Here is a 25868-nt window from a genome sequence, read left to right on the forward strand (position 1 = left end):
TTCCAAAGGGGGAAATGAGGCAGTCATCAAACAGGGTGTGGGGAACCACATGCAAATGCACAGAAGGGTGGCGAGGCGGGGTCGGATCACAGCCCCCGAAGCCTCGCTCACCAGAGCGACTGGATTCTTTGCAACTCAGAGAGTAACTAGGTCCTAACTCCCGAAGGTAGCTTCTACTGGTTAACTATGAATTAGCTAGCTCGCGTGAGAACTGGCAGGTCGAGAGTGGCGGGCGCTCGGGGCTGTGAGGGCCTCGGTGCCCCTGAGCTCAGGGACCAAGGGTGGGGGGCGGGAGCCAGTGGGACCTTCAGGGCAGTGGGGACTCGAGAAAGCAGGGCGCTCCCGCCTCCTTCCCCACAGATCGACACTCCTCAGGTTAAAGACGTTTTACCTGAGTCCACCCTGCCACAGCCGGCAGGGTTGAAGAGTGATTCTAAGGGATGACGGGGGACACGGACCCTCCTCTTTCCTCTTTAAAAAATGCATAAGGTTCATTATTTCTTTTTTTCTGATTACAAAAGTGAAACCTCCTTTAGGTCTTTGGAGACCACGGAGTGTGGTTTCTAAAAATGAACATTCTAACACCAGATTGTACTTCCTACTATAAAGAGAACCCATCACTGACTTAAGATCTATTTATGATACTGGAATAATTTTTAAAATTAAAGGAGAGAAAAAAGTAGTTATTTCAAAGGGAAGGAGAGCAGACGAATGTGGGAAAATCCATCCATAAAGGCCATTACGGTGCACTTTCTCACAAGATTTCACGTAAGGAAACAGAAAACTGGGGATTCGCAGACAGGAGCACGGACCTGGGAGGAACGTGGCGGGCAACGCTCTGCCGTGCTCCCGCTTCAAATAAAGGAAGAGATAAAGCGGCTGAAATCTGTTTCACGTATTGGAACAAATAAAGCCGAACGGTTCTGATGACCAATCCGCGTGTTCGCGTCCCCGCCGCTCGGATGCTGCTGCCGTCGCTCGCAGCCTCGCCTCTGAAGAAGCAACTACACGCAGGGCGAAAAGACGAGCGGTCCCGACTCCGGGCCGCGCGCGCTCCACGGGGAAACCAGAAGGGAACCGGTGCAAACATGGAACCCCATCCGTCCGGCAAATGAAACGGTCGGAGACGAGTGTAGACAGACGTAACGGGAAGTGGGCGGGAAGGATGATTCTACGAGTGTCGACTGTGAGGCCTCATGAAGACAGAGTGTCACAAACTGTCACCACAGGACAAGCACACAAGCCATGCCACTGAACACAGTGCCGTCAAATGAATTCACTAGTGTAGGCGGAGAGCGACATTGTCTTTGCAGCTGGAGGAGAGCACACGTTGTTTAAACTTGGTGGGAGGCAACCAGAGCTACTGGTTAGGTGCTTTCCTGGTGGTGTGAATCCAGAGGGATCCGTGGAGACGTCTTCTTCCGGAATCCTGTTCTCCTGGAGACAGCGGCAGCGGCAAAGGCTCGGTGTCCTCTACTGGACGCTACTCTATGTCCTCCTTCTTCGCACTGTAAATATTCTGCACCGTTTCATACACAGACTCCAGGTCCTCCGGGTACCGGATTTCTAGCTCCGCGTTCGGGATGTAGTGAGTGCCGGTAAACTCTGAGAAATAGCGTCCCACGTCAGGGTGTGAGATTTCTTGAGGCTCCACGTTATATTCCAGGTTTTCTGTTGGCAAAGAGGCACATGGACATTCCTATTAACACGGACACTTCTGTAGCATCTTTTATCCAGAGAGCGTCCTATCTCTCACCCCCTTTCGCGCAGCAGGATTGAGGTGGAGAAGGAGAGGCCTGTTTATGGGATCTGAAGCAGGTAACAGGACCAAGGCAGCGGGGGCGGTGGGGACAGTGGGGGGCTGGAGGAATGGGTCCCTCCGGCTCCGCACTAAACAGAGTGTTTCCTATTCTCTGAGCAAGAAGTCTGCCCCGGCAAACGTCCAGCCTTTCGGGACCGGCAAACTACAGATGCGTCACGGTCCTCTGACTTGATCGTGCAAACAGCCAAGCGTAAGGGACCAGGGCACCCCAGCCTGCCCGATGTCTGCCACAGGTTCACCCTGTGAAGCCCCCACACCACGTGGCTACAAGTCCGGCACCTGCCACCCGTCTCCTCTACTGACTGGAGCTTCCACACAGACCTCACTTTGCGTCGCCCCCCGCCCGGTGCCTTCCGATCCCGGCTGGTGCTTGTGCAGCGAGCCTGCTCTGGGCTGTCAGGAACCCGTGGGAGGAGTCGACGAGCGGCTAGCACCTCCAACCTGTACGGATGTGGGTTATCACTACTTGTGCGGTCTCCTAGGAAACCACACTACCTCCTCTCCCTGCTCGCCATTCTGCCACTAGAGAAACAGAAAGACTCCTTCAAAACAGAACGACGAAAACCACCAGAAGACAACACGTACAAGCTATTTAAAAGGCTGAAATCCTAGGGTCGCCTAGGTGGCTCGGTCGGTTGGGTGCCTGACTCTTGATTTCGGCTCAGCTCGTGATTTCACGGTTTATGAGTTCAAGCCCTGCAGTGGGCTCTGCACTGACAGCACGGAGCCTGAGTGGGATTCTCTCTCCCTCTCCCTCTCCCAATAAATACATTAAAAAATAAAATAAAAAAGGCTGAAATCCTTTCATATCGCTTCTCCCTAAAAAACTTTGAAAAATGGCTCCCCCGAGGGCCCAATGAAAGGACAGTGTCTTGAGCCCCCCACATCCAGGAGAAGCTGAGCCACGCCCCCCACAGCCCGGCACCAAGAGGAGCTGGGCCAGGCAGATCTTCCCGCTCGTACTGGGGACCAGGGCAGTCTCAGTTCTGATCGACAGCCACACTCTGCACAGCCTATCACTCAAATTAATTCAACTGAGTCTCTGTGCAAGCCTAGCCCAGGGCCTAACACAAACAGTGCAGCCAACTGTCCCTAAAACAGCTTGGTTAAATATCCTGAAATGCAAATTCAGGACATTCAGCGCCCTCCACCCAGAGGCCCTGCATCCCCAGCGTCTCCAGCCTCCATCATTTGGAAGCGCTGACTTTAACTGATGCTGGGAAGGGGAAGGAATTGCGTGATTCAATCCGGAACTTTTTTTTTTTTTTTTTTTAACAAAACAGGAAGGGATTTAAAGAAATTTTGGGCTAACAGCGGCTGTGTTTCTTCAGACTGTGTTAGAAGGACATACTCGGGGGCACCAGTCTGAGACTCAGTGCTGCCGAGGAAAACACATACAATCCATATGCGAGGGCGAACACCGTGAGGTGACCCTAAGCTTGCTTGGCGAGGGCGCGAGAGCGGTCCAATGGTCCACTGCAGCTCACGATGGCCATCACGGCACATTAATCCTGCACAGGACAGGCAGCCGGGAAACAAGCGACCTGTTTCCCACATCCTGCGACGCAAGGGGGAGGGGAACTCCACACTGCACCGAAGGAGCCTGGAGGCCACACGGCAGGGCCGTTCTGTCCACGGTACACTGTGCATCTCTCTTTTCCACGTGGGCACTCCCAGCCAGGGAGTGTGCCAGGCACTACGACGGCCAGCCAGGCCCCAGCTGACAGTGCGCACGCGTTGTTGCACAAGGGGCCCCTGTCACAACTCCCATCTGCAGCTGAGTACTCCGTGGCACAGATAGCAAGACCTGGCCCCGGACGTATTGGGACTCAAACCCAGACAGTCCAGCTCCAGAGCTGAGGGCGTCAGAGTAGGAGACACACGACGGGGGGTGGGGGTACGGGGCAGGGGCTCATGGATGGAGAAGCGAGGACTGGCTGGACGGCCCGCTGGGGCCCCAGGAGGGCAGCGCAGGCTCTGGCTGACGGTGCTCTGTGGATGCAGGGGCCCGAGGTTTTCCAGAAGGGAGACTGAGTAGTCTGTGAACACGGATAGCTGCTGTTACACTAGACCTCTACAGAAAACTTTCTTTCCTTAGGTTTTACAGGTTTCTTCTTTCTTGTTAATATTTACTTACTTATATATTTTTATAACTAGGCTCCATGCCCAGGGCACAGCCCGACGAGGGGCTTGAACTTACAACCCTGAGATCAAGATCTGAGCTGAGATCAAGGGTCAGGCGCTTCACCGACTGAGCCACCCAGGTGTCTGGTTTTATAGGTTTCTAGAGCTGCCAACTAGAAAAAACAAGTGTAAAAAAACCCCTCAGATGTTTACAAATGCCACTGGCTGAGAAAATGCCCCTTCCTGCAACTGTGCCTGCCGCCATCTTCCCTGGCCAGGCCTCTGGGTGCAGCCACGGCCAAGGTGTTTTAACCAGGGCAGCTGCCGAGGGGCCTCGGGTTTTCTTGCCGAGGAACGCACAAGTATTAGGGGGAGGGTCTGGACTCTGGGGATACCACCGAGAGGCAAAAAAGCTGTTTTGCTCTGAAGGGACCACAGTCACCTGTCACTGGTAGGCACGATGGAAATATTGAAAATAAAAAGAATTCAAGTGGGTCATTCAGAACAACTGCTCCATTGCCAGTCTGTGGAGAGCGGTGGTTCTCAACTGGGGGCTGTTCTGCCCCTTGCAGGACAATCAACAGGATGTGAGGACGGGTCTGGTTGTCACAAGGGGGGCTGCCACTGGCATCAGGTGGGAGGAGGGCAGGGCCGCCGATCAACAAACGCACACGACAGTCCCCACCACAAAGGACGGACTGGACCAAAATGGCAACTGCAACTGCCCGGGCAATTCAGGTGTATGTTTTAGCACCGCTTCACCCTTTTTTCCCCTTCCTTTTTCTGGATATTAAGTAGCAGCTCCTAAGGGTTGGGAAGAGGACAGAAAGGTCAAGGCCAGGTTATGGTCATGGACCTGGGAGAAGACGTGACCCCACAGCGGCTGCACAGAATCCTGTGTGTGGGCCCAAAAAGAGGCACGGACAGCACAGACCAGCTGGGAACCACATGGGGGGTCAGCAGCGGTGACCCTCACAGCCCCATGCCCGGCTGGTAAGGAGGGGCGGGGCCCGGATTTTGTGCATTACCTGCCCAGGCTCCTAGCGAAACAGGAGAGAAGGTACTAACACGAAAACACTTTTGAGGAAAAGTGGGACAAAGTTGAAAAAAAGAGGGACAAAGTTGAAAAAAATTGACCTGAAGAGTAATGAAAAATCTAAGCAATACTAAAGTAAGTAAAATATCAAACAGGGCCTACCTAAAAGTCCCAGAGAAATTTTTTTGTCAATTTTTTTTAACGTTTATTTATTTTTGAGAGATAGAGCTGCGAATGGGGCAAGGGCAGAGAGAGAGAGAGGGAGACACAGAGTCCGAAGCAGGCTCCAGGCTCCCGGCTGTCAGCACAGAACCATGAACTGTAAGATCGTGACCCGAGCTGAAGTCAGACGCTTAACCAACTGAGGCACCCAGGTGCCCCAAAAGTCCCAGGGAAATCTTAAGAAGTCTTTCCCAATTCCCTTGACGTTTTTCACAGAAATGTCTGCTTATTTCTGAAAGAAAGAGAGAGAGAGAGAGAGAGGGAGGGAGAGAGCGAGCGTGTGCACGGGCACGAGAGCAGGAAAGGGGCAGTGAGAGAAGGAGACAGAGGATGTGAAGCAGGCTCCGCTCTGACAGCAGAGAGCCCAATGTGGGGCTCAAACCCACGAACCAGGAGATCATGACCCGAGCTAAAGTTGGATGGTTAACTGACTGAGCCACCCAGGTGCCCCGTGTCTGTGTATCTTATTTTCAGCTACCCAGGGGACACCTGGCCAGCTCAGTTGGTAGAGCATGAGACTCTTCATCTCAGGGTCATGAGTTCAAGTCCCATGTTGGGCATACAGCCTACTGAAAACAAATTTCAGCCGCCCAGATATGTAAGTACAGTCCTGTAAACCTATGGGACCACCAAGCAGAGTCCTCCCCTCTTGAAGTAGCTAGACATAACTACATAGAAAGAGAACTTGGTATTGTTTGTGTCTATTATGTGAAACATACTGTAAGCATTTATCTGCAACTCGTTTAGTTGCAGCTTCGCATTCCGCAGTCTGACAGACCCCCAATTCACCTGGCGAGCCTTTGAAGGACACTGCTGTCCCATTCCGACAAGAACACAGACACACGTCTGAGTGTGTCTCCAGTGGAAGGAGTGGGGGTGGAACGGCCAGGACACAGGAGAGTGAGCACATCAACCTCTGAAATGGCTGAGAACGTGCACTCCACCTCCCACGGGGGCTCCTCACGCATCTGCCAGCACACGCAGACGGCCACGGACGGCTCGTGGGTGGACACTCCCGCTTGAAAGTGTAAGACAAATTATGGAGACGGGAGCTGACGCTCACTGAGGCACCCCACGTCCCTGGTGTTCCCGGAGGAGCTTTGTCATTCTATACAGAACACACGTCAGAATGGGATTTTCACACTGCGCTGAATTCCTGGCCGTCCAAGATGGGCAGCTGACTCCCGTTCAGACCATCTGTGATGTTCACTTTCTGCAGTAGCTAAGTATGGGGGAGGTGGGGTGGGAGTGTGGAGGAGAGGGGTGGGAAGCTGAGCACGAGGTGCTGCCCCTCCCCCGGTGTCTAGAAAGTGCTGAAGTGTGCCCCCTAGTGGGAGCAAAAGCAAGGCCCCTAGTGGGAGCAAAAGACACTATACAGCACCCCACTTGGGTTTAGCTGAAATCTCACATATTGAGAGAAAAATTCTCTCAATTATGCAGACTAAAACTATTCGAGGATGTCATGCATGTATGTGGCTTATAATTCACTCTTCAACTCTCTGTGGAGAGCTTAGAATTAGGGAAGCATTCATCAGTGGGCTCTACACAACAGGATTACCAGAGCCAAAGGATGAACATTTAAATCATGAAAACGTTTAAAAACAAAATAATTTGATGCAAATAAATTAAACTGGAAATGTTCAAAGAATACTTAAATAAGTGGGTTTTTTTTTTTGTTTTTTTTTTTTAAAGATTTTATTTTTCAGTAATCTCTGCCCAACACGGGGCTTCAACTCACAACCCCCGAGATCAAAGGCTACATGCTCGGGGTGCCTGGGTAGCTCAGTCGCTTAAGCCATCCAACTCTTGATTTCAACTCAGGTCATGATCTCATCGTTTTTGAGTTCGAGCCCCATGTCAGGCTCTGTGCTGACAGTGCAGAGCCTGCTTGGGATTCTCTCTCTCCCTTTACCCCTCCCCCACTCACACACACAGGTGCTCTCTCTCTCTCATAAATAAATGAACTGAAAAACACATATATAAAAAAACCTTTTTTTTTATTAGCATTTTTTTGTTAACGTTTATTTCTTTTTGAGATACAGAGAGACAGACCACAGGCAGGGGAGGAAGGGAGAGAGAGGGAGACACAGAATCTGAAACAGGCTCTAGGCTCCGAGCTGTCAGCACAGAGCCCAAAGCGGCGCTTGAACCCACAAACCTTGAGATCATGACCTGAGCTGCAGTCGGACGCCTAACCAACTGAGCCACCCAGGCGCCCCTATAAAAAAATCTTACATAGGGGAGCCTGGATGGCTTAGTCGGTTAGGCGTCTGACTCTTGATTCCAGCTCAGGTCATGACCTCATGGCTTGTGAGACCGAGCCCCATGCTCTGTGCTGACAGCAGGGAGCCTGCTTGGAATTCTCTCTCTCCCTCTCTCTGCTCCTCCCCTGCTTGCATTCTCTCTTTCTCAAAATAAATAAATAAACATTAAAATAATCAAAAATGAAAATAAAACCTTATTAAAAAAAGAAAAAAAGTCACATGCTCTACCAACGGAGCCAGCCAGGTGTCCCAGTGTGTTTGTCCTCTCTCTCCCTCTGCACCCGCCCCCCCTTGGCACTGTCTCCCTGAAGAAAAATAAATAAATAAATTAACTCAGGAATTTACGGGAGAGGGGAAGAAGTGAGAGGGAAATAAGCAAGGAAGGAAAAAGGGGGCAGGGGGAGGGGACAGGGAAGCTCTCGTTCACAGAAATGAAAGAGAAGGGCAGCATTTGCAACTCTCCTGCAATAATTTAGGCAAGGAGATTCAACAGGTACTAAAACAAAAATAAGGGTTCAAGTTATCAGGAACAGGATATTCACGGGACGTCACAGTGTTAGCTGCAAAGGGAAAACTGTGTCTTACATCGATCTTGGCTAAGTGACCAAACTCCGCCTACCACCAGTGGGACATCGATCACACGGGCTCTGGAGGAGATGCAGGAGACACACACAGCATCTGACAGTGAGCATTCGAGCCAAAAATATGCACCTGATCTAATCCAGCCTCAGACTCTGCTTCCAGTTTGCAGATAACGCAGAGAAGGAAACAGTGAGACACACGCGGAATGTTAGGCGTTCGCGAGACAACCAGCCTGGACTCTTCAAGAAGTCAGTCGCAGGAGAAAGGAAGAAAACGAGGTGAGGAGTGAGGAATGAGGAATGAACGGGTCTTAGGAAGAGAAAAGGCTCTGCCGTTGGAGATAGCAACCAAACGCAGTGCGAGGATCCTGGCTGGATCACGACGGGCGGCAAGCGGCTATCAAAGCCGGGCTGGTGGCAAGTGGGAAACGGGGCCGCTGACCGGGCATCAGACAGCAGACGTTTACTTGTCACGCGTGGCGATGTGACTGTGGCAACGCATGGAAACATCCTATTCTTACACGACGCCTGATTAAGCATTCGGGTCGTTAGGTCTGCAATAGTCTCTCAAAAAGTTCAGCAGAAACCTAAAATCTCTACCTACAGATAAAACAAATATGGTAAACGCTAGCTGTTGAATCTAATGGACGGTGTATGGGGTATTCGATGTATACTTCTGACCGTTTTGCATATTTGAAAATCCTCTTAATCCAAAGTTGTAAAAACAGTTAGCATCTTATTAATGACGTGCTATTTACACTCACCTCATTATTTTGCACTTCTTTTTTAAGTTAACTTATTTATTTTGAGGGAGAGAGCGTGAGCGAGGGAAGGGCAGAGAGAGAAGGAGAGACAGAGTCCCAAGCAGGCTCTGTGCTGTCAGCGCAGAGGCCAAGTGGGGCTCGAACCCCTGAACTGCAAGATCATGACCTGAGTCGAAATCAAGAGTCGGACGCTCAACCGACTGAGCCACCCCGCCAGCACCACTGCATCTGTGTCTATAAGCTTCTCTGTCAGACAGATGTGAACATCCACTGGGGTCTGGAGCACCCCGCGGCATGGACTCCTCACCAGACGGGCAGACTGGGGTCTGGCTCTACATGCACAGAGCTTGCGACGGAGAGAGAGGGCCAGATGGTCAACGGGAAATCCTGCAATTCCCATGAAGGTGTGAGGACTCGGAAGGGGCGGGGGGTGTCAGGGAGCTCGGAGCAGGGACAGCCGACCCAATCTGAGCCCTGTGGGGGAACAGCAGGGGGGGAGAAAAGCTGCTGGAAGGAAGTGACATTAACCTGAAGCATTAGAGAAAAGAGCCTGCTTGTGAGGGACAACCACCTGCACAAAGACTTGTGCGAAGGATGGTCTCAAAGAACAAGGTCTGGCTGGCTGGAGTGCGCTGGGGGCGGGAGCAGAGAGGAGGCTGTGGGACGGGGTCCAGGTCACCGCCATGCAGGGGAGTCTGGTGGATGCCAGTGAGAGACGGCATGATACAGGCAAGGAGCAGGTGTGGCTGGAGTGTGGGGGGCAGGAATGGAAATCAGGGGATAGAAACAGGACAGACGTGCAGGAGACACAGCTGGTGTCCTCCGCGGGCCGGACAGATGATGAGGGGAAGGACAGGGAAGAGATGGTGGCCCCAGAGCCCCTGAGCCCCTCGGAACGCACAGGCCAGGATGCTCTCTGGTCCCGCGGCCCGGCACCTGGGAAACAGCGACCGAGGGCCGACAGGGCCCCGGGGCAGACGGACAGCGCTCGTAGGGGAATCCTGGTCGTCCACCTCTAAGAGCCTCTAAAAGTCTCAGAATTTCAAACTAAGAAAGGCAACTGCGAACCTTGCTCACATTCACTCAGCTCAATCTCAGTTTTAGAATGCAGAATCGCAACCAGATAGGAAGTTGTTTTGTTTTGTTTTTTAAGTCGTTACTACACCACAACTCTGATAAACCTGACATTACAGCGCATGTTTGCTTAGATCTGTTTGAGATGAATTCCCCAATCTTCAATACAGACACCAAATTTGGAACACCTACAACTGCATACCCAGTTTTACCTACTCTGAGAAGCTCATTTTAAAGTTAGTATGTTTCTAGAAACTCAAACATTAAATGCTAGATGTCTTAATATCGACCGTACGTAAAGGGCAGCAAAGGCACACACACGGTGGAGCCCCGGACACTGGCCTGTGATGCTGGGGAAGGGACGGTGCCCTTCACTCTTGGGATATGTGACATGCAATGCTCACCAGGTGACTAGTGGGGGTGCAAGAGTCCACCAAATCATCCACTAATTTCTAAATCATTTGTTGGTTTTTAGACACTGTTGGTACGATTTTTTTTTTTTTTAATATGGCACAGCTTCAAAAGTTAAATGAAATCCCCATCGGCCCCTTCATCTAACAGGGGACACACAGACCCTTCTCCTACAACTGTCCCAGCATACTGATGGAGGTTAAGCTTCCTGCACAGCCTCAATGAACAGAATCTCTCTCAATTCTGTATACAACCCTCTCTCAGCTTCTGAGGAGTTAACATGAATAGGAAACTTTCTAGTCTGAGATTTTTATACATCCGAAATTTCTATTATTACATTTACCAACACAATACTGAGTTAGGTCAAACCTGATGCTTTAGGTCAGACACAAACAGGTGTGGCAATGACAGTTAAGGGCATGGCTCTCGGCCAACGTGTCAGGTTCAAATTCACACTTTGTTAGATTAAACTTGGAATGAGCCCACACGCGTCAGTTTCTTCATGTACAACACGAGTATGATGAGGACAGTATTCCTATTCTCAAGTGGAGTTAATATACATCAGAACACTGCCTGTCACAGACCAGCACTACATTAGCATTTGTGGTTATTATTTTTTTTAGTAATCTCTACGCCCAACATGGGGCTTGAACTCACAACCCTGAGATCAAGAGTTGCAGGCTCTTCAGGTTGAGCCGGCCGGGCGCCCCACGTTTGTGTTTGTTTTTATTAATAAAACAAAAGCTGTGAATGCCTTGACAGGTAGCCATACAGTAAGTTCATCCCGCTAAATGGAGGAACAAGGAAAAAGGAGACCCACACTGCAGGCATCTGCCTCTAACCTGCCTCTCCAGACTCCACCCACTCCCCCCTCACGAGTGCCCTGGACGAGCACCTATCAGGGCTGGCAGTGGCCCCAGACACCACCAAGCACCTGTTGACTACCAGGGGCTCTCAGAGCCAGTGCCGTGGGCTGCAGTTCCCACAGTGGCCACTTGAGGGCATCCCCGGGGAAGCAGAGCAGGCCGCCCGCCTCAGGATGCCAGAGGCTGCTGGGGTGATCCTTCCAACACTGTCCACTCGGTGCCCTCCAGTTCAGGCAGACCATATGGGCAGGGCACTGGGCAGCAAGACTTTTGGGAATTTGGCAAAGGCAATGACAGAGGTCGGCAGAGGTCGGCAACAGCACTGGAACGGGGTCCTGGGTGTGGCGGTGATGGAGGGAAGAATCTAAGGGCAGCGACTAACCCAAGGCATGGCTGCAGCACGGCATACCCACCCATGTTTAGCAGAATACTGGCCCTGATGAGGTTAGCCATCTCTAAATAAACTGATGACTGTGCCCACAATATTGGAGCGCTCAAATGTGTGCTTAAAATGTGCCTGTGTGTCACTACAGGTACAGACAGGACTAGTTACTCACCTTGGGCTGCATATCTACAAGAACCATCCTCCACCAGAACATTATAGAAAGGCTGATGATGGCCATGAGGCAGGCTGTGGACGTTCATGTTTCGGATCCATTCGTGTCCCATCATGCAGGTAGGGTCCCAGCCATAGATCACACAGTTATAGCCATACCTAATTAACATAAGAGCAAGGGCAAATCAATTCCCTGGACCCTGTCACAGCAACTATGAAATATATAAACGATGGCTTGGCTTCTCTTAAGTTCATGTTCTTACAAATTTACCTGCTTTTATCCCTGTTAATAAGCATTTTTCAGGACACTCTTGGCTCCCTTTACAAACCCCTCTTATTATCAAGATAGCACTTCAGGTGGAAAAAAACAGACTTCAACGGAGACTCACAGGACAACTGGTTATCCAAATGGAAAAAGGGATCAGGACCCAGGCCTGAGAACAGCGCACAGTGTCCTAGGGGGACAAAGGCCTGGATAGAAAACACAGAATTTGTAGGCTAGCTTCATGACACAGGACATAAAAAGAGTTCTTAAACCAGATATGAAAAATACAGCCATAAGGGAAAAGAGTACTCAATTTAATAGTATTAAAAGGACCCAGATTGAAGCAGACTATTAAAAAACTACAGGACAACTGGGGAAACAGGAACCCTGACTAGACCTAAGTGAGGAGGTGAAGGAGTTGTTTTTTTCTTAGATACAAGAGGATGGTAAATGTACTTTTAAAGGAGACAGCAAGGCCTTACCTTTTAGGTACACACACTGAAACAGCTACAGGTGAGCCACAGATGGAATGACATCTGGTACCAGCTTCCAGGGAGGGGCGGGGTTAGGGGGATGAAAAGAGTGAAGGCAGACCCTCACGACAACTGTTGAAGCTGGTTATGGGAGCATCGTCTGGTTCACTATCCTCGTCTCTACTCATATATGCTTGAAATTTCCATATTAAAGTTGAAGAAAAAAAAGAATGCACTAAAAGGATAAAAAATACTAGCCCCAAACTGGGAAAAGATATTGGCAACGTATATGCACACAGACACAAGTAACAGGATAAAGGACTGAAAACCCCTAAGAAAGATGAATAACTCAAATGAAAAACAGGAAGACTTGAAGATGCGCTTAATAAAAGGAAACTTGAATGAGCTTCTTTTCCAGGTTCACGAGCCCATCCGCGTAGTCAACCGGGGAAATGCAAACGAAAACCACAATGAAATACCAGTCGCCATTTACTCTGTAAGTGCATTTTTAAAAGTCTGGCAATAACACGTAGGGGAGAACAGGACCCTCCGCTCCCAGCCTGCCGGTGGCACGTAAATCGTAACCGGCACTGTCGCTGTGGACGCGGTTGAGTTTTGCCTAGTCAATCGACCATGAGCTTGCCCTACAGACGGGCAAGCCCTACCTGCAACTCGGATTCACAGGGATGGAGATAAACGAAGCGTCAGGACAACGAGGAAATGAGCGGAAACCCCCCCAGCTTACAGCTCTCCCATTAGAAGACCCTGAGCGAGGACAGCGAGACTCTTCTTACAAAACGAAAAGGGTAGATGCGGTTCAGACCAGCTCGGCCTCGGGCGACTCCCGCGGTGGCCAGTCTGTGGCGGCGGCTCCTGAGACGCGTGCTGGCAGGCACGTGTGTCCTCTGCAGCCGCGTGGGGATGGCCGCCACGGGCACTCACCTCTTATGCTTCATAATGAGCCCAATGGAGTAGCAGACGTCTCTGTGCTTCTCGTGGGAGCGCAGCTTCACCTCCACACCCACCTCCTCCTTCTTGCGCTCGATGTGCTCTAACGTGTGCTGCACCAGATAGCCCACCGCCCCGTGCTGCCCGGGGTCTAGGGTTTGAATGTGCTGGAGGATGTCAAGCACCTTCAAGACAAGACAGAAAGACTAGGAGATAATATTTTCATTTAGGCCTTTTCTTTTTTGCGGCACAGGATTTAGAGCTACCTAACCTGGCACAAGACGGCAAGCTGGGGGCCGTGCTGATGCCCCCCACGTCTGGGAGCTGGTGGTCTCCCCTCTAACGCCGGGCACTGGTCCCACAGCAGATTCAACCAGCGGGAACGTGGGAATTATTTAGAAACACGGTGGGCCAGAACAAGCGAGGGGTGAGGAGGCAAGAGCCTGCCACCCACAGACATGTCTGGATTGGGGAACTCCAACAGAAGGTGGTAACACTCTTGCTGGTCAGTGTGGGGATTCCATTCTTTATACACAGAAAGGAGAGGGTTTTAATACATCGCTGACCAACTAGGAAGAAAAGTAACTGCTCAGCTGCTTCAATCCAGATCAAGGGGACGTGTGACAGAGCTGCCTCGACTACCCAGGGGGAAGGGGCTACACAGAAGCCACGGAGTGATGCCCGTGAGCTTAGCTGATGAAGCCGTGGGTCTCAAGGTTCTGAACACGTACCGATCATTTTCAGCTATTTTAACTCGCAGTGCAATTCCGCACGCACTCAAGTGGACAAGGAGAAACCACATCTATGTGGAATTTAAATGACTAAGCTGCTCGTGGCAGAGCTGACTCCAAGGTTATGTTTTCCTACCGTACACAGTGCTGCTAAGGAAACCTGCAAATTCAAATAAAGTTTTACACACACACACGCGCGCACACACACAAAATCACTTAGCACCTATGATGCCATTTAGCAGAGGGTCTCTGACATGTTCTTCTTTTGGAAACAGGATCTTTTCCTATTTACTGAGCCCTAAGACAGAGTAGGTAAGCAGACAGAGTGACCTATATTCTAGTCCCAGATCCAGCAAATGGTTTTTACCTTTAAGTTAGTTTATTCACGTTATCAGATGATGACTAGTAACTGTCCTATTTCCTGATGTATTTTGACCCACCAAAAGTGCTGTGAAAATTAGCTTTTTGCAGGGCACCTGGGTGGCTCAGGCGGTTAAGCACCCGACTCTTGACTTTGGCTCAGGTCAGGATCTCACAGTTCATGAGATCGAGCCCTGAGTCTGGCTCCGCGCTGAGTGTGGAGACTGCTTGGGATTCTCTCTCCCCACTCCCCTGCTCCTCCCATGCAAACACGTGCACTCTCTCCCTCAAATACACAAACATAAAGAAAACACCAAAACCTAGTTTTTTGCAGTGTAAGATGTTATTATGAAACCCACTCCTAACCTCCAGATTGGTATTTGCAGGATCTCAGTATTTTGTGAATGCTTCTTCTCCACTGATCACTGATTCGTGCCAAGCCCATCACATTTATTTCATTTCATCCTCCCAATGTGAAGTATAGTCAATGCTGATTTCCAAAGAGGAATCAGGCATCATCAAGTTAAGGAACTTGCTGGAGGTCCCAGAGTATGAAAGTGTGGAGGGAGAATGTGGACCGGGGGGGGCTGACTCCAAACCGAAGGTCGCAACCACCTTCTTACCAGAGCAAGAGCAGGAGCATTTTAATTCATTGTTAGGAAAACTTTCAAACCCATAAAAACTGGGGTGCCTGGATGGCTCAGTCGGTTAAGCATCTGACTCTTGATTTCTGCTCAGGCCATGATCTCACGGTTCACAAGCTCAAACTCCATGCTAGGCTCTGGGCTGATAGTGAGTGCCGAGTGTTGCTTGCGATTCTCTCTCTCCCTCACTCCTGCCCCTCCTGTGCGAATGCCCTTTCTCTCTCAAAATAATTAAAAAAAAAAAAAAAATCAGTAAGGTTGCTTAAAACACACACACACACACACACACACACACACACACACACACACACACACACACACAAATGGACAGAATGGTATAACCCTAAGCACCTCAAACTCAGCTTCAACCAGTATCAACTGAGAGCCAATTTCCATCCACCACCCACCTTTGCTTTAATTTGTACTGTGCTTTACTTTGGGGGACACTAATCATATTCATCCTCTGAAGCTAAAAGCATCGGATCTGAATGGTGAGTTCTATTTCCGGCGCTTGCGTGTGGCTTTCCTCCTGTTCCCATATGCAGCTCCAACTACAGCCGACCCTTGAACAACACGGGTTTGAACTGCATGGGTCCACCTATATGAGGATTTTTTCCAGTACGGGACTGTAATTGTATTTTCTCTTTCTTGTAATTTTCTCAGTAACATTTGCTTTCCTCTAGCTTACTTTATTATGAGAATATAGTATGTTACACATAAAACATGCACAATATGTTAACTAGCTAGTTGTTATCCGAGAGGCTTCTAATCAACAGCAGGCCATCAGTTAAGTTTTGAGTCAAAAGTTATGCATGGAGTTTTGACTGTGTCAGGGGTCAGCACCCCTACACCTGCCCCCCCCAACCCCGCTCCGTCTGTGCAAGGGTTGACTATAGTTACTTTTTAAAAAATGTTTACTTATTTTGAGAGAGAGAGAGAGAGAGAGAGAGAGCATGAACAGGGGAGGGTCACAAGAGAGAGGGAGACATGGAATCTGAAACAGGCTCTAGGCTCTGAGCTGTCAGCACAGAGCCCGACACGGGGCTCAAACCCACGAACCATGAGATCATGACCTGAGCCGAAGTTGGACGCTTAACCGACTGAGCCACCCAGGCGCCCCAATTATAGTTACTTCTGACCACACTTCTGCTACATTCTACAGATACAGCTTCCCTCCCTAACTAGCAGCCCCTCCCCTGCAGATAAGTGCAACAGACCTATCTTGGGAGTCTTGTAAGCACAGGGGAAGGCTTAAACTCCCTTGTAGCATCAGGAAGAGACAAGGTTCAAGGGTAATTACCACTCCCTGTCCCCAGATGTGCAGATGACAGGGTGAAGGGAGAGGGCAGAAACAGAAAAGATACCATGACAGGGGCCTGGTGTGCTCCTGAAGGACAGTACTGATGACAGCGGCGGGGGTGGGGGGCGTTATGATGTCTCCAAACACATGTCTAGGCTGACAATCCCAAGAGCCCACAATTTTGGGGGTAGGGATCTTGGAACACAGGGGTCTGTCACTCATGATTGGCAACCTTTAGCGTAAGGAGCCAGAGAGTAACTGCGGCCTTGTGGCCCACATGGTGTCGGACCCAACTACTCTCCTCTGCCCCCTGTGGCTGGAGAGTAGCCAGCGATAAAAAAGCAAGCAGATGGGCCTCTTTCGAAATGTGCCTTTGATAAAACATATCCACAAATCCAGGCAGCAGAGTGTGCTGACCCTGTTCTGTCCCGGCTACCGGTTTCCCCTGTGGCTCTCTGTGAAGTGCCTGGCTCCATGCTGCAGACCTCCACTTGGCTGGGGGCTCTTCTGCTTTTGGGGCTTCAGCCACCAGACGCTGATACGGGGAGCCCCTGCCAGATGTCCTCAGACAGCTGCACTCAATGGCCCCGGTCGTATCCAATCCAACAAACCCCAAACTGAACACTTTCTCCTGCCCCTGAAACAAGTCTGTTCTCCAAACACCCGTTTTTTTTGAGGGGTAGGGGGCGAGGGACAGAGAGAGAATCCCAGGCAGGTTCAGCACTATCAGCACAGAGCTCGGTGCAGGGCTCGAACTCACGAACCACTGTGAGATCATGACCTGAGCTGAAATCAAGAGTTGGATGCCCAACCAAATAAGCCACCCAGGCGCCCCAATACCCACCCAGTACAGAGCCCAACATGGGGCTCGAACTCATGACCCGGAGATCAAGACCTGAGCAGAGATCAAGAGTTGGATGTTTAACCGACTGAGCCACCCAGGCGCCCCATCCAAATACCCACTTTTAACGCGCCCAAACAGTCTCCCTTGTTGGAAAATCTGGATATCCTCTCCCTCATTATCTAACAAAGATCTTAATCACTCGTCCAAACCATTTTTTTGAGCACCTCCTGCGTCTCGGGCCTTGGGCGGAGAGCCAGGGGGGCTGCTACCCTGAAGAACCACACAGATGCGGTCCTCGCCCTCAGGGAGCCCGGTCCCTGGCGAAGGCACAGTACACACGCAGCCACAGTGTCCTCAGAAGACGTTCTGCGGCAGCCCAAGCACACGGCCGGCAGAGCAGGGGACCTGGACTGCCGCGGACGGGCTGGGGAAGGGGTTTCGGAGGCGCAGCCAATGGGACCGAGGCCTAAGGAAAGGCGTTTGGGGCAGCCCCGGGGCGCGCACCAAGCCCTGAGGCGAGAGAACACGGGCGAGTGGAGGGCGCGGCCGGGCAGCACAGCGTCCAAAAGGGGCAACCGTGAGCACCGAGGCAGCTGAGGCTGGCAGGGCCAGACCGCCGAGAATCTAGTAAGCCATGACGAAGAGAATGAGCCTGATCTTCACGACACCGAGGCAGACACTCGGAGGGTTCTGAGCACTGAAGGGGCAGGGCCGACATCTTCAGAGATTGCTCCGGCCCCAGTGTACGGAACAGGTTCCGAGGGGTAAGAGTGGAGGGGGGGAGAGCAGGCAGGAGGCCTGGGCGGCGGTCTAGGAGATGGGGCCATGGGCACACGTGCAGCAGACACCTGGGCACGCGGGTCTGGAGCCCAGGGTCCAGGCAGAGCGTCCGTCGGGAGCGGTCAGCCTGCGGACGGTAACTGAAGCAAGGCCAGGTGACCTCACCTCGGGGAAAGGTGTTCACCGAAGTCTAGAAACTACCCTGCGGGGAAGAAACCTAGGACACAGAACTAGCAAGAGGCTGAGAACCATGGACCAGACTCAAAGGAACAGAGTGTTTTGAGCAGTGAATGGCCCTCAGTGATCCAGAAAGATAAGGAAAGACAAGTATCTGTGGATTCGTCAACAAAAAGAACGGTTTCTGTCAAAAGGGGTCATTGGCTTCCTTGGCAAGAGCGGCGTGTGGAGGGGGGAAATGATCCCCATGTTCTGGGGCGCAGGTGGGAGGCCAGGCATGCGGCCATCTGGGGCTGGAGCCCCGCAGGGGAGGAGAGAGATAAGGAGGCGGCCGCAGGGATGTCATGGGAGCGCGTTTTGTTTTTTCCCCAAAGATGAGAAAGATCGATCCGAGTCAGCAGAACGCCAACGGCAGACAGCAGAAACAGGGAGTTGTAGACATAGGAGAAATAAAGGAAAACAGAGTGGGATCTGGAGCACAGAGAGTTGCCTTGGAAAACCAGAAGGGTATCTTTTCCAGTGAGACGTAGAGGAGGGTGAGGGAAGGGAGGGAGGGCTATGGGTCAAACTGAGGAGGGAGGTCTGGCAGCAGGAAGCAGAACGGGCCCGGGTGCCGGCTTCACCATCCCCCCCGTAGCCCGCTGGCCCACAGGGGTGAGGCGTGCGGGTGGGCTCGGGCACCGAACTGTCTGTGCGCAATTCCTAACGCCATTGATGCCAGCGCGGGTGGCCTTAGCGGGTTACCTGACTTCCCGCTGCCTCAGTTTCACTATTTACAGAATGACAAAAACCCGGCATCCACCCCACAGGGTTGGAAGGAGGCGTCTGGTGCCAGTGACTTTTCAAAACATGACCACCCTCCACTGTCTCTTCCCGTCACAGCCACAAGGACCCTGGACTATGACGACAGTGACCCAGAGGGCTTGTGTTTCTTCGCTCTTTCTGATTTACTTCAACTGAAAACAAGCTGACTTTCTAGTCTTCCCAGTTTGGGAACTAATAAGGCCACACTAATTCCAAGCCTTCCAGAAACTGATCTGAAAAATATGCACACAGCTGCTCACGTTTCCATGCCCATATATGAGTACGGGCATACAAAGCCTTGTTGGGTGGGCCCACAGTGCCGGGCCCGTCCACCTCCGTGCCAGGCACAGGCTGCCCCTGCCCACGGGAACAGCTGCCTTTTCTGCCCTCTGAATGGTTTCCCACCCTTCAAGGTCCACCTCAAACACCTTCTCTGGAGAGGAGCCTTTCCTCATGGCTTCAGTGTCCCCTGGAAATTTCCTCATCAGAAGCCCCCGTGTTCCCACTCTCTCTGGTGGCGCCCGCCTAGCTCAAGTGCACTCTCATGGAGGGGAGCGACTTTGCATTCCTGATCCCCGCATGAGGGGCCGTCTAAGGTGCTCAACCCCAGAAGCAAACGAATGGTCGTCATGAGGAAAAATGTTCTGCACGTAAGCAACCGGGATCTCGTTCTAGTGACATCTGCTTGGCAGGTTGGCACTCTTGGTCATCCACGGAGGGTACTGAGGTATTTCCCCAGTGCACAGCATGAGCACTGAACGGAGTCCATCATCAAAGAAAGGTAAGGATGCCAGAGCTCCTGCACTTTCCCCCAGGAAACCTAGGTGGTGACTTCGGTAGAGGGTCTGGTTCTGGCAGACCACAGGATGTTCCAGGAGGACATCTGCTACTTGGACTACAGATGACCTCTTAAGATAGGAGCTCAGGGATGTTCCTATCGATGGGTCCTTTCTCAGAACGATTCCACATCTTTGAAGTGGGGAATAAATGAGATAGTTTAAACCTAAGCAATGTGGGGTCATACTATTTACCCCTCTCTAACAACACGAACGGATGATTTTATGCTGATGTCCCTGTGAGCACTCGGAACAAAATTCTCTCGCCAGGCTGCTCTAAACAGACATAATGGATTATTAACATATTCCCCTGGAAAAGCCAGCGCATGATGGAAAGGCACAGCTGCTCCCACGCTGTAACACACCCTCGCACTCAGACACCTGCTGCACCCACAGCTTGCTGAGGAGCGTTTCTGATCGCAGACGCCGCGGTCCTCTGAAAGGGCTTGCTGATGGCCACAGGGGACATTAGAAAAAGGAGGAGCCCAAGTGGGACTGTATCAGAATCCACAGTTTTCAAAGACGGAACCAGTCCGTGAAACCCAGCAGCTGGACCAGAACACAGCCAAGATCTACTTTTCCTTTGTTAAACAGGGGTGCTCACATGGTCAGTGTGAGCACCACCAGCACTGCTGGAGGGTGAACACTTAAAGTTCTGCTTCCCCTTGCTGAGTCAGGGTGACCCGGGGGGAACACGTGTGGGCACGAACAGGTGGGTTGCAGAGCTGAGGCCTTGTGCTTCCAGGTGTTTAAGGCATGGACCACAAAGAGAACAGGCAACCCCTGGCAGTGTAGCCAAGTTTTTTAGATTTAAAGGAGGCAAAAAACATTTAATTGACAGGCCGAGATGGGGAGAGTGAATAAATTCACGTTTACCCTCCAGGCTGATAGGATAAACTTCCAAGAGCCGCCTTTCAAGCTAGAGTTCCTCTCTAACGCAAGTGCAAAGCATCAAAGTAAAATAATTACCTTCTCTGGCCAGATGCCCAGGTGGAAATAGAGCCTGGCTTGCAGGAGGAGAAGCTGCACCTGGTCCGGGTACATCGCCAGGTACAGATCCAGGGAGTCTCGCAGGAGTTGGTAAGACTGGTCGATGCCTTCCCTGGTGGGGGAAATCAATCACGGCCTCACTTTCTGCTTGCTTCTCAGCTGAGACCCTCTTTTTCAAGACCCAGGTTTTATGAGTAATGGACACAAAGGCCACCCACCTTTTCGGATTCCGGTACCTCCTCTCTGTTCGGCAAATAATTACAATGATCTTAGTAACAATATTAAAAAAGCCCCAGAAGAAACGTTAACTTTTGTACCCCACTTTGGTGATGGGCATGAAAACTGTAAGCACTTTCACTGTATAGTCACCTCAATAACACTGCACATAATCAAAAATAACTTCTGCCTAGGTGGAGCACAGAGGACTTTTAGGGCAGTAAAACTGTTATGCACAATACCACGACGGTTGGTTCGTCATGGTGTGTTCATCCAAACCCACAGAACGTACGCCACCAAGAGGGAAGCCGGGTGTTAACTGCAGAGTCTGAGGATGACGTGTCTGTGGGGGTTCGTCAGCTGTAACTAGTGTCCCACTCTGATGGGGGATGTTGGGGAGGTGCGGGGGGGGGGGTACTAGGAGAACTCTCTGTACTTTCCACTCCATTTTGTTGTGAACCTAAAATTGCTCTAAAAAATACAGCCTATTTTAAAAGAACAAAGAATTCCACCGTTAGGCAGGGAACTACGACTACAACATACAATCTTCTATTTTGCCTGTAAGACATATTCCCTTGGACTCAGAGGCAGAATGGTTTCATACTTTTGTTTGCTTTCTTATCTAAGTGATAGAAATGTATAAACCAAAGGACGACGACAAGGACTTGGACCGAAGAACATACTGCCCTGAAAAGTAACCTTTACCAGTCTCAAATATTCTGGTTACTAAAGAAAATATTGAAAATATTACAGAAAACTTGCACACAAGTCCATTGCAAAAGTGTCAAAGTCACTCAGTACATCTCAAGCCAGGACAGCATTATGTCACAAGGATGCGTTTCTCTCTGTGGTGGGTAGACAGCCGCAGACAGCCCAACTGTGCCTCCCGGCATCCACAGCTTTGCCGCGTGACGGGAGGCCCATCAAATAAAATCCTCTGTAATGCAATCCGAGCCTCCAAAGACATGCACTCTGCAGAAGTGCTGGAAAACCACGAAAACCTTACCGCTTTCCCAGGCTTAAAAGGTTTCCCACCATTCGCTGTAACACCTTCTTCACGTTGACCACCCCGTACAGTGCTGCCGTCACGTGCTGGCCGATCAGGTATTCACACTCTTTCACTGTCAGCTGCTTCCCTTTCCCAAAAGCGTCTATGTAGATGTAGTCAAAGATGTCCAGGGTTGCCCTATCCAGACAGCACAGGCAGTTAGCCAAATCTCAAGTCAGAGCTGAACAAGGCAATGTCTAACATCCCCTCCCCCCTCCCCACAAGTAGCTCAAATTAGAGACTGAATATTATTAACACAGCAGCATTTTCACTTGAAATAGTAAGGCCTTGTCTAAAGTTCAAAATCTGACCCTTTAGACATTCCCTGCTGTGTTGAGACTTCAGGACACAAATGTTTAGGAAACGGCACCAATGCGTGCCATCAAATACAGTTTTGCGAGGAGATTAAGCCAGATCAAACCAAGTTTAAAAGAGAACAGAAGAGAATTTATTGACCTTAGTCTACAAAACGCTCTATCAGAAGTTGGGTGGGAAGGCCCGAGGCACTTTATGATTCTGCAGATTAGCACAGTTAACGTCTGTGGGCCCTAGGCCCCTGGGGCTGTGAGGAAAGTTACAGAACCCAGCCCTGCCAAGAGTCCTGCCCCCGACCCTGCAGACACACTCCGGTGGGCACTCAGGGCTCAGCCTGGGAACCTGGCTCCAGACCAGAGAGCTGAGCCCCCGCACTTGACCCTGCCACCCCTCCCATGAACCGTGCTCTCAAAATGGGTGGTGGCCTGAGCTGAGCTGAGCTGAGCGGCGGGAGGAGGTCACATGAAGCAAGTCCTCATCACCATTACCAAGAACATTCTCTGAGGACTCCTGAGGGTCTTTGTTTCAGGGATAGTTGCGTTTTTTTTTTTTTTTTTTGAGCAGCTGTTCCACTTTGATCTTATGCCCACTGCAAACCACGCAGGAGATTTTCACTTGGGCTGCTTTATTTATTTATTTATTTATTTATTTATTTATTTATTATTTTATTTAAGTTTTTATTTACTTTAGAGACAGAGCACAAGTGGGGAAGGGGCAGAGAGAGTCGGAGATGGAATCCGAAGCCGGAGATGGAATCTGAGCTGTCAGCACAGAGCCCGCCCGATGTGGGGTTCAAACCCATGAACCTTGAGATCATGACCTGAGCCGAAGTCAGACACCCAACTGACTGAGCCACCCAGGCTCCCCTCACTTGGGCTGCTTTAAAAAGCCCAGTCAGATTTCTTCCTAGAGTCATATTAATATACTTCCTGTAGCAAGACAGACACAGTGTTCCAAAAATAAGAGATGCTCTTCAACTCTTTTTATGAGTCTAGAAGAACTACACATATACAAATTGATTACAGACAAAAATCCTAAATAAAATAGGAGCAAATCAAATACAGCAATGTATTTTTAAAAATCCTATGATTAAGACAGATGTACCCCAAGAATGAAAGGAGAATTGAATGCTAAAAAACCTATTTCAGCACGTATGAAGAAAAATGTACGATTTTATCAGTAGACACAGAAAAGAGATTTTGGAAAAAAAAAATCGAATGCCTACTTATTTAATAAAACTTAAGCAGGGGCAGCTGGGTGGCTCAGCTGGCTAAGAATCCAACTTTGGCTCAGATTCTATCTCTTGGTTCATGAGTTTGAGCCCTGCATTGGGTGAGCTCAAGCCCTACTTCAGGCTCTGCACGGACAGTGTGGGGGAGCGGAGTGGGATTCTCTCTCCCTCTCTTTCTGCCCGTCACTCACTCTCACCCTCTTTCTAAAAAAAGAATAATAATAATTAAAAAGAACTTAAGCAAACTAGGAATTTAGAAGGCAGCTTTGATAATCTCAATGAAAGGAAATACTCCAAACATCATGCCTGATGATGAAATTCTGAAAGCATTCCACCTAAAGTCATACCCAAGACAAGGGTACCCACTATCACTGGTTCTACTCAACTCTGTGTGAGAACACCCAGCCATCAGAATAAGTATAAGAAACAAATGTACAAAGTCTAGAAAGAAAAGAACCAAAACGGTCACGATTCACAGGCAATATGACCATCTACACTGGAAACCCACAAGAGTTGACAATTAGCTCCAATAATTTATTCAGCAAAGGGGATGATTATCAGATTTATACCTAAATATCAGTCATATCCCTATACATCATCAATACTTAGAAAACATAATTTTAAAAATTACCACTTACATTAGCAATAAATATTTAAGGTACTTAACAAATAAGTCTGGCAAGAGTTAAAGAACTTAATGAAGAAAACAATAAAATCTTTTTAAGGATATTAAAGACAACTTACACGTGTAGGGAGGCATCCCGTTCACAGACAGACTCAGGAGCAAAACACTGAAACACTGCTCGTATTAATCTATGAATCCAATCCAAAGTAAACTCTGGTACCGATTAACATCCTTATGGACTTCTGAAGGAGGCTGGTAAATGGATTCTAAATCTACAGAAGAGCAAAAGGCTAAGAAGAGCCAAGGAAATTCTGAAGAACTCGATGGGGGGGGGGGGGTCTGACCTACCAGGTACTAGTAAACGATAAAGTTACAGTAAGTAAGACAACAGGGTCTTGGTGCAGGGACGGATCAGAGACCAAGGGCATGAACGTGGGTCCAGGTAAGGAGAGGGCTTGCAGCCCGGCTGTTGCTTCATGGGCTGTGCACCCGCACTATTCTCACCGGCCTCCTGACTCCTTTGCCCTGAGGACGCAGCCAGGGGCTCGGTGTTTGTTTCTGCCAGGTGCCTGGCGTACGGACAAATTATTTTATTGCTCATCTGCACCATTAGTGCACATTCACCGTAGCCTGAGAAGAAAAAATGATACTGTTACCATGCACAACTGTGCCCAGCAATCCGTTTCTGTGGCAAATAATATGGTAACTGCAGTTTTAAATGCTTTCTATCATGCAGAGATCCTTGGTGGATTATTACATGGGCATTTAAGATTATTTTTGAGATATTTGGGGAAATCGGTTGGGTTACCTAGGCAGAGAGAATGGACTGAGAGAGCATATTCCCCATTTACAATCAAGGAAAGTGGGTACCTGCTACCCAAAGCCACGCAATACGTGTAGAAAAGGGTATCTGGAAAAGAAAGGACGCCCCTGCATACCATTTAAGGAAATATACATATGTAATGAACTATAAAAATTTGCATGGAAATAACAGAAGCTTGCAGGTAACTGGTGGTTATCTCTGCAGAGGAGAGGAAGAAGGAGGGGATGAGGAATACCCAGGAGGCTCCAACTATTCATGTTTTATTTTTTATTTTCTTATTTTATTTATTTATTTATTTGGGACAGAGAGAGACCGAGCATGAACAGGGGAGGGGCAGAGAGAGAGGGAGACACAGAATCGGAAACAGGCTCCAGGCTCTGAGCCATCAGCCCAGAGCCCGACACGGGGCTCGAACTCGCGGACCGCGAGATCGTGACCTGGCTGAAGTCGGACGCTTAACCGACTGCGCCACCCAGGCGCCCCTCATGTTTTATTTTTTAAACTAAGGGGTAGAAATACAGAGATGAGTTACGCCTTTCTTCCAGGTATGATTCACAAATTCTACTAGGTGTATAAAGCACTGGGCCATCTCAATCCTCCAAATGCTTGAAAAACATGTGCTCCATTTTCACAGAGGAAGAAACCGAGGCTCAGAGGAAGCCGAGGTCTGAACCCAGCCCAACACTAAAGCTCAGGTACTACTATACTGCTCATCACTCGCCAGAGGATATTACAAGG

General features: G+C 50.0%; 1 protein-coding gene across 3 annotated transcripts in view; it reads right to left on the reverse strand.

Moving 5' to 3' along the window:
* Window positions 1-617: 617 nt before the first annotated feature.
* The window catches only part of FBXO21 (F-box protein 21), a 46224-nt gene continuing 20973 nt past the window's right edge, over window positions 618-25868 (reverse strand). For 2 of the 3 annotated variants that reach the window (XM_086681784.1, XM_086681786.1), the window contains exons 8-12: window positions 22095-22274; window positions 20852-20984; window positions 13401-13612; window positions 11722-11879; window positions 618-1671 (exon numbers count right to left, since the gene is read on the reverse strand). In XM_086681784.1, coding sequence (XP_086537910.1) covers window positions 1484-1671; window positions 11722-11879; window positions 13401-13612; window positions 20852-20984; window positions 22095-22274 — 871 coding nt within the window. In that variant the 3' untranslated portion in view covers window positions 618-1483. The remainder of the gene's footprint in view (window positions 1672-11721; window positions 11880-13400; window positions 13613-20851; window positions 20985-22094; window positions 22275-25868) is intronic. The other variant, XM_086681785.1, reaches the window with a different exon arrangement.

This window comes from Puma concolor, chromosome D3 (assembly GCF_028749965.1).
Source record: "Puma concolor isolate L17-30 chromosome D3, mPumCon1.1.hap2, whole genome shotgun sequence".
Lineage (NCBI taxonomy): Eukaryota > Metazoa > Chordata > Mammalia > Carnivora > Felidae > Puma > Puma concolor.